This window comes from Jaculus jaculus, chromosome 13 (genome assembly GCF_020740685.1).
Source record: "Jaculus jaculus isolate mJacJac1 chromosome 13, mJacJac1.mat.Y.cur, whole genome shotgun sequence".
NCBI classification, from domain to species: domain Eukaryota; kingdom Metazoa; phylum Chordata; class Mammalia; order Rodentia; family Dipodidae; genus Jaculus; species Jaculus jaculus.
Genome location: NC_059114.1, coordinates 29,129,876 through 29,145,188, shown reverse-complemented (window position 1 = coordinate 29,145,188; position 15,313 = coordinate 29,129,876). Strand labels below are relative to the sequence as shown.

At 43.2% G+C, this 15,313-nt stretch overlaps 1 protein-coding gene and 1 non-coding gene across 4 annotated transcripts in view; one reads left to right on the top strand and one right to left on the bottom strand.

The window, feature by feature from the left end:
• Gtf2h3 (general transcription factor IIH subunit 3) overlaps positions 1–15,313 on the bottom strand; it is a 28,321-nt gene that overhangs the window by 10,416 nt on the left and 2,592 nt on the right. For all 3 annotated transcript variants that reach the window (XM_045132033.1, XM_045132032.1, XM_004668494.2), the window contains exons 2-7: positions 13,352–13,431; positions 10,642–10,748; positions 6,836–7,002; positions 4,126–4,188; positions 1,256–1,285; positions 1,129–1,157 (exon numbers count right to left, since the gene is read on the bottom strand). In XM_045132033.1, coding sequence (XP_044987968.1) covers positions 1,129–1,157; positions 1,256–1,285; positions 4,126–4,188; positions 6,836–7,002; positions 10,642–10,748; positions 13,352–13,431 — 476 coding nt within the window. The remainder of the gene's footprint in view (positions 1–1,128; positions 1,158–1,255; positions 1,286–4,125; positions 4,189–6,835; positions 7,003–10,641; positions 10,749–13,351; positions 13,432–15,313) is intronic.
• LOC123454304 lies at positions 14,565–14,669 on the top strand. The gene has a single exon (XR_006633289.1). It is a non-coding gene; the product is annotated as a U6 spliceosomal RNA (small nuclear RNA).

Here is a 15,313-nt window from a genome sequence, read left to right as displayed (position 1 = left end):
TATCTATAGAGTTCACTTAACTTCCAGTTTTAAATATGTCTCAAGTACCCTTTGCACAATGCCAGTGATCTTCCAGAGATAACTGGTGACTGCCAAAGTGTATGTATGTTGAATTTTGACAAATTACTCATCTGCCTATGGAAAAGCTGTCCCAATTTACCTTCTCCCCTGAGCAATGCATGAGAAGCAAGCCCAGTCCAGCCACAAAGCCTGGAAATCAGCACATTTTGTGTTTGCAAGCAAACAGTAAGAATCCATTATTCACTATTTCTTGGCTTTCTAGTTGACCTGAATGTTTCAAATGCAAGACATGGCCATTCAAGTTTCTTCTTTTGCAGATCGCTTGTATTTTCTACTTGATATGTTTTTACAATATAGCTTTATTATTTTTTTATTTACTTATTTATTTATGAGAGAGACAGAGAGGGAGAGAGAGGGAGAATGGGTGTGCCAGGGCTTCTAGCCACTGCAAATGAACTCCAGATGCATACACCACCATGTGCATCTGACTTACTTAGGTTCTGGGGAATTGAACCTGGGTCCTTGGGCTTCACACTTTAACCATTAAGCCATCTCTCCAGCCCTTTATTATTTTTTAAATTAATTTCTGGCAAACCAGGCATAATGGCTCAACACTTTTAATCCTAAGTAGGAGGATCCCTAGAAGTTTGAGGCAGCCTAGGCTATGGAGCCTGGGCTAGACTAAGATTACCTAAAAAAAAAAAAGTTAACTTCTGACTGGAGATATAGGTCAATGGTAGAACTTCTGTCTTGCAAAAGAATGAGACCCTGGATTTAATGCTGATAAAAATAAGTTATAAATAATAAAAAATAAAAAATAAGTTTGTAAGATAAAAAATAAGTTTATAAGAGCTCTATTTTATTTCAGAAATGTCACACTAATTCTGTATAAGGCAGGGATGCTGAGAATGCTTTCCTGGACCACTTTTCTTTGTCATGTTTTAGGGTGTGTTTGGGAAAGAGATGGGGTTAGCTACTGGCTATCAAATCCAGGGTTTTCCATGTGAAAAGGAAGTCCTCCACCATGGATCACCACCCATGCCCTTTCATCATATTTCCAATTGTCTGTAGTTATATACAAACAGAATTGAATTATTTTATTCTTACCAGAATCCTTGATTTCATCTCCTGATTATCTATAAGGAGACAAAAATAGGTTATAATTTAACTGAATAACTATGCAGTAGTAAAATAAGTAGTAGTATAGTCTGCAGAGAAAGACACAAGCTCCTACCTTTAACTTCCTTCTGCATTCTATGGATGTCTTAATTTCTTAGCATTAAGGAATATGCAAAAACTTGAAACTCTATTAAGCCAAGCATCCATTGTTTACCATGACAAACATGAGTGGCCAAAACAGTTGCATTCTGTTATCTGAGAATATGATCTTTGTCTTGAAGATTAAAATTATCATTATTTGATTGTCTTATTATCGATTATGTCCTAGATTTAAATACTGGGAAAACTTGTAAATGACTCAGTCAATCAAACAAGATAACAAATCTGAAAGCTGCACAAAGGTAACCAGGCAACCTGCCTCAAAAGCCTAGGACCCAAAGTCACGTCATAATTTCCAAAACGTTAAACTATCTCCAGCTGACAGAATGTGATACAGAGATGAAATCAATGCCTAGAAAACCACCCAGTATTCCATGCAACCTAATTTGCTCACCTATGCACAAGTGGGCACTCAGTAATTAAGCTGCAGGGTCAGTAGATGTTTTAAAAATCAGTCCTCGCCAGGCATGGTGGCACATACCTTTAACCCCAGCACTTGAGAGGCTGAAGTAGGAGGATTGCTGTGAGATCGAGGCCTGAGACTAATTCCTGGTCAGTCTGAGCTACAGCAAGACCCTACCTCAAAAAAAATAAAAAAAATCAGTCCATGAAGGGCTGGGAAGATGGCTCAGTAGTTAAGGTACTTGTGTGCAAAGCCTGAGGCCTGGATTCGATTCACTAGTACCCACATAAAACCAGATGCACAAAGTGGCACATGCATCTGGAGTTCATCTGCAGTGGCAGGAAAAACCTTGGTATTGCTGGGCATGGTGGTGCACGCCTTTAATCCCAGCACTCGGGAGGTAGAGGTAGAGAAATTGCTGTGAGTTCGAGGCCACCCTGAGACTACATAGTGAATTCCAGATCAGCCTGGGCTAAAAGTGAGACCTGACCTTGAAAAACAAAACAACAACACAATCCTTGGTCTGCCAGACATGGTAGCGCACACCTATAATCCCAGCACTTGGGAAGCAGAGGTAGGAGGATCACCAAGAGTTCAAGGCAACCCTGATACTACATAAACCAAAAAAAAAAAAAAAAGAAAGAAATCCTGGTATGCCTGTCTTACCCTCCCTTCTGTCTCATTCTGTCTCTCTGCTTGCAAATAAATATTTTTTTGGAGGGGGGAACCTTAAGAGATGGCTTAGCAGTTAAGGCACATGCTTGCAAAGCCTAAGGACCCAAGTTCAATTCTCCAGGTCCCATGTAAGCCAGATGAACATAGCAGAGCATGCATCTGGAGTTCATTTGCAGTGACTAGAGGCCCTGGCATGCCCGTTCTTACTCTCTCTATTTCTTCCTCTCCCTCTAATAAATAAATAAATAACAATAAATCTTAATAAAAAAAATAAAAATTTAAAAGTTGCCAGACATGGTGGCACATGCCTTTAACCCCAGCACTCAGGAGGCAGAGGTAGGAGGATCACAGTGAGTACAAGGCCACCCTGAGACTACATAGTAAATTCCAGGTAGCCTGAACTAGAGTGAGACCACCCACCTTGAAAAAATTAATAATTAACTAATTTAAAAATATATAGACATGTATATGTATATTTTAAATTTCATATATATGTATATATATTTTTAAAGTATGTATGTGTGTGTATGTGTATGTATGTGTGTGTGTGTGTGTGTGTGTGTGTGTGTGTATATACACACACGCACACACATTTAAAATCAGTCCTTAAAAATGCCAGGTGGGATGGGCGTGGTGGCAAATGCCTTTAATCCCAGCATTTGGGAGGCAGCGAAACCCTACTTCGGCGGGGGGGGGGGGGGGGGGGGGGGGGGGGGAAGAATAAGGAAAAAGGACTTGGGATAAATAATATATATGGCCAAAAACTGGGCTGGGCTGGAGAGATGGCTCAGCAGTTAAATGCTTTTCCTTCAGAGGCATAAGGGCCTGAGGGACCCTGAGACTACCCAAGTTCAAGTCTCCATAACCTATGTATAACAACCACAAGGCATGATCACACACATCTATAATCCCAGTCCTGTGGGAAGCCAAAAGTGGAGAATCACTCGAGCTTACAAACAGCAAGCTCTCAAATCAATAAGACACTCAATCACATGGAAAACCAGGTGGGTGAATGATGAGAGGAACACCTGGCGTTCTCCTCCAGCCACCACAGATAAGCACATACACGTGAATACATCACACATACCACACATGTGCACATACAAAAAATATTGTCAGCTGGGTATGGTGGTACACGCCTTTAATCCCAGCACTTGGAAGGCAGAGGTAAGAGGATCACCATGAGTTCAAGGCCACCCTGAGACTACATAGTGAATTCCAGGTCAGCCTGGGCTAGAGTAAAAACCTACCTCAAAATGTGTGTGTGTGTGTGTGTGTGTGTGTGTGTGTGTGTGTGTGTTAAAAAATAATCCGAGCATGGTGGCACACACCTTTAATCCCAGCACTTGGGAAGCAGAGCTAGAGGGATCACCATGAATCTGAGGCCACCCTGAGTCTACACAGTGAATTCCAGGTCAGCTTGAGGTAGAGCAAGACCCTACCTTGAAAAACCAAGAATAAATAAATAAATACTGGTACGATACAAGAAGAAAAAGAACAAGGCTGCAGCTAGAAGCAGGCTTGCTGAGAGCCCAGAAAACGTCAGGGAAGCAGAGCTTCATCACCTTCCCCGCTGTGAGGCTTCTGCAGGTATGTGTGCATACGTTCCCAAACCCACAGTAGCTACCGTGCCAACCCACCACCTTCGGTCACTCAGGCTGCCAATGAGTGTCACCTGACAAGGTCTATGAAAGGCCACCAGGTTAAGATGCTGATTCTGCTTCTGAACAGTCAAGCACCAAGGATACAGCAAAGGGCTTTGGCAAGGGATCCTGCCAACAGAGTTTCTGTATGTTGGCCCTTTATATCACCTGTGAAGAAACAGCATTAAATTAGTTCAATCCTAGCACTTAAGAGGTAAAGGCAAGAGGATCTCGAGTTCTATGGCAGCCTGGACTACATGGCAAGATTTTGTCTCAAAAGAAACATAAGGGGCTGGAGAGATGGTTCACCAGTTAAGGTACTTGCTTGCAAAGTCAGATAACCTGGGTCTGATTCCCCAGTACCCAGGTAAAGCCAGGTGCACAAAGTGGTACATGCATTTGGAGTTCGTTTGCAGTGGCTGGTGTCCCTGGTGTGTCCATATTCATTCATTCCCTCCCCCCTCCCCTGTCTTTCTCTTTTTTCTCTGTATCTCTCTGCTGACAAATAAATAAATAAAAATAAATTTTGAAAAATTTAATCAACTCCTTGGGCTAGAGAGATGGCTTAATGGTTAAGGCATTTGCCTACAAAGCCTAAGGACCTAGGTTCCATTTCCCAGTACCCATGTGAGCCAGATGTACAAGGTGGCATATACATCTGGAGTTTGCAGTGGCTGGAGGCCTTGACAAGCCCATTCTCTCTCTCTCTGCCTCTTTCTTCTCTCTCACATCAATAAATAGAAAATTATTATTTTTTTAATCAACTGCTTTGACATGCAATTATTTTTACTGAATTTAAAGCTCTGTGTTCCTCACTACTGCAGAACTACCTGAGGTCAAAGGGGCCTATGTTCAAGCACCCCCTGAACCTCCCAACCCTGGGCAATACCATCCCACTTCCTGTCTAGCATTGCCTTCCAGGTGACTGATACAGGCAATGGGGAACCAGCAGAGCCCAAAAGTCAGAAAAGGCAGCTTTGCTTGTTACATGACAACTCTGGAAGCTGAATGAGAGGACAGACATGTAAGAGGAGAGACAGAGATAAGAGTTAGAAGACAAGAAGAAGGAAACTGTCAGAATAATCTAGCAGCTCTCACCCTAAGTGACTAGGCCTACAGGAGACATCTGGCAAAGTTCAGTGGCCAGGACTGCAGAATGTCATGGTCGCTAAAGGGGTGAGCCCATGGCTGGTGCTAAGGGTCCTACATCATGCTATTTCATGCCAGCAGGTTGATACAGATGACAGTCAGGGGTTAGACAGGAGGTATTTCTAAGACTAAATTATTAGGATTATGTGGCTGCTTAGATAGGGATATGAGGACAAAAATGGAAATTTGGGTGTTTTTTTTTTTTTTTTTTGTCAAGGTAGGTTCTCACTCTAGCTCAGGCTCACCTGGAATCCACTATGTACTCTCAGGGTGGCCTCTGCCTCCCAAGTGCTGGAATTACAGGGATGTGCCACCACACCTGGTGAAAGATTTTGTAAAAAACATTTTATCTGCAAGCACACAGAGAATATGAATGGGTGTGCCAGGGCCTCCTTCCACCGCAAATGAACTCCAGATACACCTGCCACTTTGTGCACCTGACATACATGGGTACTGGGATATCGAACCCAGGTTGTTAGACTTCGCAAGGCAAGCACCTTAGCTGCTGAGCCTTCTCTCCAGCCCAAAAATAAAACTTTGTAACTTAGAAAATTAAGTGGACGGGGTGACAGGGAACAGAAGTGGTGGCGTCACTGCAGGTGAAGCTACTGAGACTTAGGACACGTTACAGACTGAGGGGCACAGAAATGAAGATGTCTGTTTATGCTTAAACAAAGTCTGGTCTGAGTAAAGTTTGTGAAATGTTGATACATTCGTGATAAAGGCAAAACTAGATGAGAACATTCAGAGGAAGAGACAACTACCAGATACAAAACTTAGAGGCATTTTAAGTGACAAGATAAAAGAAAAACCAGAAATGTGACCCATGCTACTGGGGAGACTGAGTAGAAGATCACAAATCAAGGTCAGCCTGGGCTGCAGAGCAAATTCAAAGACAGTCTGGAGAACATAGCAAGATCTTTTTGTTTTGTTTTTCGTTTTTTTGTTTTTTTTCTTTTTTTTTTCATAGCAAGATCTTGTCTAAACACAAACCAAAAGACTAAGGAAGGGGCTGGTGAAATGACTCAGCAGTTAAAGGTACTTGCTTGCAAAGCCTGATGGTCTGGGTTCAATTCCCCAGTATACATGTAAAGCCAGATGCACAAAGTGGCACATGCATCTCGAGTTCATTTAGTGACAAGAGGTCCTGGTGCACCCATTCTCTCGGTCTGTCTCTGTTTACAAATATATATATTTTTTAACACTAAGAAAGAAGCCTGGCAGGGTAGTGCATGCCTTTAAGCCCAGCACTTGGAAGGCAAAGGGAGGAGGATCACTGTAAGTTTGAGGCCAGCCTGGGGCTACAGAATGAGTCCCAAGTCAGCCTGGACTACAGTAACATACTATCTAGAAAAAGGAAAGAAAAAAAATTTAAAAAAAAAAAAAAAAAGGAAAGGAAAGGAAAGGAAAAACTGGTCTGACAGTGTTCCAGGGATGAGGCAGGTGTGCAGGGCCCAATCCTATGGAGTCAGGCACATAATATCACACAAAGACTGAGGGAAGAGGAATTCAAGACAGAACAGGGAGCATGTAAATGTACAACCTCAAAGTATGGGGCTTGAAGCCTCAACAACCTTCCAAACCAACTCCCCTGCTCACAAGTACCAACACATAACAATCCCACCCAGAGCAAAAGTATAGAGTAACGGTGAAGGTGCTTGCTCACTCTTGGTCATCAGATCCTTAATCTCCTCAACAATCACGTCATCAGCTGCCGTCAACAGCTCATATTTTCCGTCTTTACTTCCAGAGGGATTGCAGTCAGAAAAGAGAGTGCCAGGGTCACCCAAGAAGTCTCCAAGCCTGCTGTTCTTCCCGGGATATAAGAATCGACTGAAATAGCAGGGGAAAAAATTCCTCAGCACAGCAAGATTTACTGCTTATTTGCACCACAATCAGAATGACATTCAGCAACAAACAAAAGCACACTGATTCCAGATATAAGATTCCATAACCCATTTCATTTTGTAAAAATAGTTTATTTGAGAGAGAGAGAAAAAAAAAATGGGCATGCCAGGGACTCTATCCACTGCAAACAAACTTCAGACACATGCACCACCTTGTGCATCTGCCTTACATGTTTACTGGGGAATCGAACCTGCATTTACAAGCAAGCACCTAAACCACTAACCCATCTCTCCAGCCCTCTATAATACATTTCATTTTAAAGAAATAGTAAAAGTAAGGCTGGGGAGATGGGAAGATGGTTTAGCAGTTAAGGCACTTGCCTACAAAGCCTATGGACTATGTTCAATTCTCCAGATCCCACATAAACCAGATGTGCAAAGGTGAGGCAAGCTCAAGGTTGCACATGCCCACTACATGGTGCAAGAGTATGGAGTTTGATTGTAGTGGAAGAGGCCTTGGAGTGCCAATTCTCTGTCTCTAAAAAACAATAAAATCGAGGCTGGAGAGATGGCTTAGCAGTTAAGCACTTGCCTGTAAAGCCTAAGGACCCCAGTTCGAGGCTCAATTCCCTAGGATCTATGTTAGCCAGATGCACAAGGGGGCCCACGTATCTGGAGTTTGTTTGCAGTGGCTGGAGGCCCTGTAGCGCCCATTCTCTCTCTCTCTGTCACTCTCAAATAAATAAACAACAACAATAAAAAACAATAATCAAAGTAAGGCTGGGAATATAGCTCAGTGGTAGAGAGGTTGCCAATGTGCATGAGGCCCAAGTTTCAATTCACAAGAGGAAGGGGATTATCAGTGAATAACAAGCCACAAAAGAAAAGAATCACCTGGGCATGGTGGCACACACCTTTAATCCCAGCACTTGGGAGGCAGAGGTAGGAGGATTGCCATGAGTTAGAGGCCACCCTGAGACTACAGAGTGAACTCCAGATCAGCCTAGGCTAAAGTAAGACCCTACTTGAAAAAACAAAAGAGAACAACAACAAAAAAATGAATAGGGCTACAGAGATGGGTTAATGGTGCTTGCCTGCGAAGCCTAAGGACCCAGATTTGACTCCCTAGAACCCACATGAGCCAGATGTACAAGCTGACACATGCGCACAAGATCACACATGCACACAAGGTGGCACATGCATCTGGATGGAGTTCGACTGCTGTGGCTAGATGCCCTGGCATCAATTCTCTCTCTCTCTCGCTCATAAAAAAAAAAAAAAAAGTTTTTTTTTTAAAAAAGAAAAGAATAAATAAAAGATGGATGTTTGTATTTTAAGAATGTAGCTCAGTGTGCCTGCCAAGCATGCATATAGCCCTGTGTTCTATCCCTGCCATTGCTTAAATTAGGCATGGTGGTACATGCCTATAATCTGAGCACTAGAGAGGTGAAGACTAGAGGATCAATAGTTCAGGGTCATCTTTGGCCACACAGTGACAGAAATACAAAAGACCCTGTCTCAAAGAAATTAAGTAAACAAATTCTCTCCACAAAATCCTTACTGTCTACATGGCTGCATTTACACAGCAGCTACAGGTACACAGCCATTTTCCAGTGAGTTCATACAGCCAGCCTTTACATCTTAATAAAGTAGGCTGGAGAGATGGTTTAGCAGTTAAGGCACTTAGCTATAACTCATAATGACCCAATTTCAATTCCCCAGTACCCTTGTAAGCCAGATGCACAAGGTGGTGCATGTGTGTGAAGTTCGTCTGCAGTAGCTAGAGGCCCTGTGTCCATTCTCTCTCCTTCTCTTTCATAAGTAAATAAATAAAATAGTTTTTTAAAAAAGAAAAAAGAACAGTGTTGGTACATGCCTTTAATCCCGGTACTCAGGAAGCTGAGGTAAGTAAATCACCATGAGATTAAGACCAGCATAGGCAAGAGAGACTCTGACTCAAAAAAAAAAAAAACAAGAAAAGGAAGAATCAGTTTTCTCAGCCAAGCATCAGATGAAGTAGTTACTTGGCTTTAGGATTCAGTGTCATAATAAAAATGTCCACTTTTGCTGAGTGCATGCCTTTAATCCCAGCACTTGGGAGGCAGAGGAAGGAGGATCACCATTGAGTTCAAGACTACCCTGAGACTACATAGTGAATTCCAGGTCAACCTGAGCTACAGCGAGGGAAAAAAAAGTCCTCTTTCTATTTTGAGTTTTTTTCTTTTTAATATCATTTATTGGGCTGGAGAGATGGCTTAGTGGTTAAGGCATTTGCCTGCAAAGCCAAAGGATCCCAGTTAGATTCTTCAGAACCCATGTAAGCCAGGTGCTCAAGGTGGCACATGCATCTGAAGTTTGTTTGCAGTGGCTGGTGGCCCCGGCGTGCCCATTTTCTCTCTCTCTCTCCACCTATTTCTCTCTCAAATAAATAAAAATTTTTTTTATTATTATTATTTTTTTATTTGAGAGTGACAGACACAGAGAGAAAGACAGATAGAGGGAGAGAGAGAATGGGTGCGCCAGGGCTTCCAGCCTCTGCAAACGAACTCCAGACACGTGCACCCCCTTGTGCATCTGGCTAACGTGGGACCTGGGGAACCGAGCCTCGAACCAGGGTCCTTAGGCTTCACAGGCAAGCACTTAACCGCTAAGCCATCTCTCCAGCCCTAAAATATTTTTAAAATCTTATTTATTTATTTGAGAGGCAGAGTGAGAATGGGCATACCAGGGCCTCTAGCCATTGCAAATAAACTTCAGATGCATGTGCCACCTTGAGCACCTGGCTTACATGGGATCTGGGGAATCAAATCTGGGTCCTTAGGCTTTATAGGCAATTATCTCAACCACTAAGCCCTCTCTCCAGCACCCCCCTTTTTTTGAAGTAGGGTATCACTGTAGCCCAGGATGACCTGAAACTCACTCTGTCATTCCAGGCTGGACTCAAACTCGTACCAATCCTCCCACCAACAACGCCTGAGTGAGGGAATTAAAGTCATGTACCAGTTTGACTGTACAACAGAATACCTGACTGACACACAAAACAGTGAATAATCACCCATGAGTCGTACAAAGAGACAATTCCAGGGCTGGGGAAGATGGCTTAGCTTGTCTGCAAAGCCAAAAGACCCAGATTCAATTCCCCACAACCCATGTAAGCCAGATGCACAAGGTGGTGCAGCTGACTGGAATTTATTTGCAGTGCTGGATGCCCCAGTGTGCCCATTCTCTCTCTGTGTCTCTCCCTTTCTCTTTCTCTCCCTCCCTATCTCAAATAAATAACTAAAAATAAAAAATGTTTTTTTTTAAAAAGAGAGAGATTAAGAGACACTTCCAGCTGAAAGGAAAGCAGGACCCAATTTTGCTATATCCACAATGAGAGGAGTTACAGCCTCATCTGCTTACATAACATATTTGAACCTGAACGAATGAAATATGACATTGTGAGACTCTACTATTCACCAGGCAGTAAGGAATTCAACATCTGCAACCCTCAAAATGTATATGAACTAATGCTTGATATGTTGGCTATAGAAAGTCATCAAGTAGAACACTCTGTCAAACTAGTACAAAACCATCACAAATGCCAAGCCCTGAACTGGAAAACAGTTATCGTGACCACCCATACCTTTCCTGAATGTGACTGGCTATCACAGCAAGCTTATTGCGACGATTCATGAATAAGTGGGAATTGCCCAGCACCAGCACAGCATCCATGCATTTGGAGAAAGTAAACTGAGAAAAGAGAAGACAAGAAAAATAAATCACTCTACAAATAACTATGCCCAGTCTTGGTGGTGACTGCATCGAAAATTTTTACTTATTGGTACTTCTTTTGTTGTTTTTGGTTTTTTTCAAGTTAGGGTCCTCTCACTCTAGCCTGGGCTGACCTGGAATTTACCACGTAGTCGCAGAGTGGCCTCCTGAGTACTGTGATTAAAGGTGTGTACCATCACATCCAGCTATATATATAACACCAATTTTACTTATTTACTGTGGCTTTTGGTTGGTTGGTTGTTTTTTCAATGTAGTCTCATTCTAGCCCAGGCTGAGCTGGGACTAACCCTGGAGTCCCAAACTGGCCTTGAACTCATGATGTTCCTCTTACCTCTGCCTTCTGAGTGCTGAGATTAAAGATTTGCACCACCACACCCAGCTGGTATCTGTGGTTTTTTGAGACAGGGTCCTCCTAGGCAGCCCTGGCTGGTCCAGTACTTGCTATGTAGCCCAGACTGGCCTCAAACTGACATGATCTACCTGCCTCAGTCACCAAAGTGCTGAGATTACAGGCATGTCCCACCATGTGCAGCTATTCATTAAAATTTTACACAAATATTCACTGCTAATAATGTGCTCAGCTGCTCCCTTCCTCTAAAACCAGCAGCAAAACCACTTTAAAGCGATAGCCCCCCACCACCACACCCTCCCACCCAAGGTAGGGTCTTGCTCTATCTAGCCCAGGATGATCTGGAATTCACAATGTAGTCTCAGGCCTCCAACTCACAGTGACCCTACTACCTCTGCCTCCTGAGTGCTGGGATTAAAGGCGTGCACCACCATGCCCGGCAGCAATAATTTTTAAAACTTATTATGAAATAATTTCTACATCAGAACAACATTCATCACATTTTTGCTGGGTTTTTTGAAGTAGGATCTCGCTCTAGCCCAGGCTGACCTGAAATTCACTATGTAGTCTCAGGGTGGCCTTGAACTCATGGCAATCTTCCTACCTCTGCCTCCCAAGTCCTGGGACTGTGCTCTGGCTTTTTTTTTTGTTTGACATATTTTCTTTTTAAATATATGCTCCTCGGGCTGGAGAGATGGCTTAGCGGTTAAGCGCTTGCTAAGGACCCCGGTTCGAGGCTCGGTTCTCCAGGTCCCACGTTAGCCAGATGCACAAGGGGGAGCATGTGTCTGAAGTTCGTTTGCAGTGGCTGGAAGCCCTGGCATGCCCATTCTCTCTCTCTCCCTCCACCTGTCTTTCTCTCTATGTCTGTCTTTCTCAAATAAATAAATAAATAATGAACATAAATATATGCTCCTTGCCAGGCATGTGGTACATTTCTTTAATCCCAGCACTAAGACTAGCCTGGAACTACAAAGTGAATTCCAGGTTAGCCTGGTCTACAGCTAGACTCAGCCTCAAAACAAGCATTTAGCCATGGGTGGTGGCTCACGCCTTTAATCCCAGCACTCAGAAGGCAGAGGTAGGTGGATTGCTGTGAGTTGGAGGCCACCCTGAGACTACATAGTGAATTTCAGGTCAGCCAGGGCTACAGAGCAGGACCCCACCTTGAAAAACCAAAACCAAACAAATAAAAAAACTACTGGTCTAGAGGGATGGCTTAGTGATTAAGGTGCTTGCCTGCAAAACCAAAGGACCTAGGTCCAATCCCCCAGGACCCACATAAGCCAGATGCACAAAGTGGTGCGTATGTCTGGAGTTCATTTGCAGCAGCTAGAGGCCCCGGTGCGCCCATTCTCTTTTCTTTCAAATAAATAAAAAATTTTAAATTGTTTTTAAAATCTCAACATAAACGTCAGCTTATTAAAACTCAATCCCATCAGAGAAAACCAACTGCCCTCTGATTGGGCCCACTCCACAGGAGAGAATTCCTGTCTGGTACTGAAAACCTAATCAAAAACCTATGGCTGGGAGGTAATAAGCCCTAGGAAGGAACTACTACTGCTGTCTGGTAAATGGTTATATTATGCCCATTAAACTGCCATATGCTTATGCCCATTTATTAACACTACTCTCGCTTTTCTTTAGAGAAGCATTTCTTTTCAGATGGCAATCTCAAAAATGGCCAAAGTGCTGAGAAGAGACAGTGGAGTGTTTGTTGGCACTAAGTGAGGTAAGTGGATTGCTGTGAGTTGGAGGTCACCCTGAGACAACATAATGAATTCCAGGTCAGCCTGGGCTAGAGTGAGACCCTACCTCAAAAAACCAAAACCAACCAACCAAACAAACAAAACCTAAAAATAAAAGATATACGTTACAAGATGAGTATGGTGGCAAATGTCTAATTCTGCTACTCTGGAAGTGAAGGCAGGAGGGTCACAGGAGTTCAATGTCATTCTGGGCTACATAGTGAGTTTGAGGCCAGCCTAGGCTATGTAACACCTGCTTGAAAACAAAACAAAGCAAAACAGCAATTAGGAAGCTGAGGTAAGAGGTAAGAGCTATGAGCTCAAGGCCAGCCTGAGACTACAGAGTGAATTCCAGGTCAGCCTGGGCTAGAGTGAGAGCCTACCTTGAAAAACCAACAACAACAAAAGAAATATGAATCTAATTAAGTTAAAGGAGAATCAACTGTAAGCCTCCCCAATCTTACCTGAGATTCCTTTAATGCTTGCTTTCCCCACCAAATTGGGTTGGTATCGACGACGATAATCAGAAGATTCACTTCATCTTCTGCAAAAATTAGTAAGAGTTGAACTGAAAATACATTAGCCTCATGAAAATAAAGACTTACTACATGATTTAAATTGTTATTATCCTACAATCATGAGATTACCGAAAGGCCAAATTCCTTTAAGGATTTAAAACTCTCAGGGTTAGGGATATAACTCAGTGATATACTTACCTAGCATTCTTGAGGCCCTGGATTTGATTCCTAGTACTGAGAATTTTCTTTGTTTGGGTGGTGGTGGGGGGTGGGAGTTTGAAGTAGGGTCTCACTCTAGTCCAAGTGGACCTGGAATTCACCATGTAGTCATAGGCGGGCCAGGGAACTCAAGGTGACCCAAGCTTTCCTAAGGCTAGGATGAAAAGGCATAAGCCACCATGCCCAGCAAAAGATAGATTTAAGTTCAGCAAGCTCTTACTAAGCTCTCCCATGCTCCCTTAACATTACATGGGTTAGAATACAAATTCCACAGGGGCAGAGAGGAATTCTGTCTGCTCTGTTCATTATTAACCTACTAATCTTCAGCAAGTAGTACAGAGCAAGCACTCAATAAACCCTGAATAAACCCAAAGGCATGGCATCTGTGTTTTCAATACCTGGTCAAGGACAACCACTGAATGGCAAGTAATAGAGCTCATCCAGTGATGGCATTTCAGGCAACGATGGTTAAAAAGACCCAGGAGCCAGGCTGGCCCAACATTCAACTAATCACTCAACAACAAGGTCAACTGTGTTGAGGAACCAATTTCTTTTTTTTTTTGTTGTTGTTGTTGTTTTTCGAGGTAGGGTCTCACTCTAGCCCAGGCTGACCTGGAATTCACTATGGAGTCTCAAGGTGGCCTCAAACTCACGACGATCCTCCTACCTCTGCCTCCCGAGTGCTGGGATTAAAGGTGTGCCCTACCACGCCCGGCTGACGAACCAATTTCTATTCTAAAGAGTCAGAAACTGCCATGTATGGTGGCGCATGCCTTTAATCCTAGGTTCCTATCCCCAGGACCCGCATAAATCAGATGCACAAGGTGGCGCCTATGTCTGGAGGTTGCAGAGGCTGGAGGCCCCAGTGTACTCATTCTCTCTATCTGCCTCTTCCTCTCTCTCAAATAAATAAATAAATAAATAATAAAAATCAGATGTGGTGCTCGCTTCAACAGCACATATACTAAAATTGGAATGATACAGAGATTAGCATGGGCCCTGTGCAAGGATGACTTTGCAAATTTGTGAAGCATTCCATAATTTTTCTGAAAGCAGAGGGAAAAAATTATTCCTTTTTAAAAGTTATTTTTGCCAGGAGTGGTGGCGCACGCCTTTAATCCCAGCACTCGGGAGGCAGAGATAGGAGGATCGCCGTGAGTTCGAGGCCACTCTGAGACTACATAATTAATTCCAGGTCAGCCTGGACCAGCATGAGACCCTACCTTGAAAAATCAAATAAATAAATAAATAAATAAGTTATTCTTGCTGGGCGTGGTGGTGCATGTCTTTAATCTCAGCACTCAGGAGGCAGAGATAAGAGGATCATTGTGAGTTCAAGGCCAGCCTGAGACTACATAGTGAATTCCAGGTCAGCCTGGGATACAGCGAGACCCTGCCTCGAAAAACCAATAAATAAATCAATGAGTCATTTTGATATTTAAAAAGATCAGATGTGCTGGGCATGGTGGCACATGCATTTAATCCCAGCACTTGGGGGGCAGAGGTAGGAGGATCACTGTAAGTTCAAGGCCACCCTGAGAATACAGAGTGAATTCCAGGTCAGCCTAGGCTAGAGTAAGACCCTACTTTAAAACACCAAAAAAAATCACATGCAGTAGTATAGACATGTAATGTCAGCACTTAGAAGGCTGAGGTGGCTCACACTGCCTTTAAGCCCAGAGCTCAGGA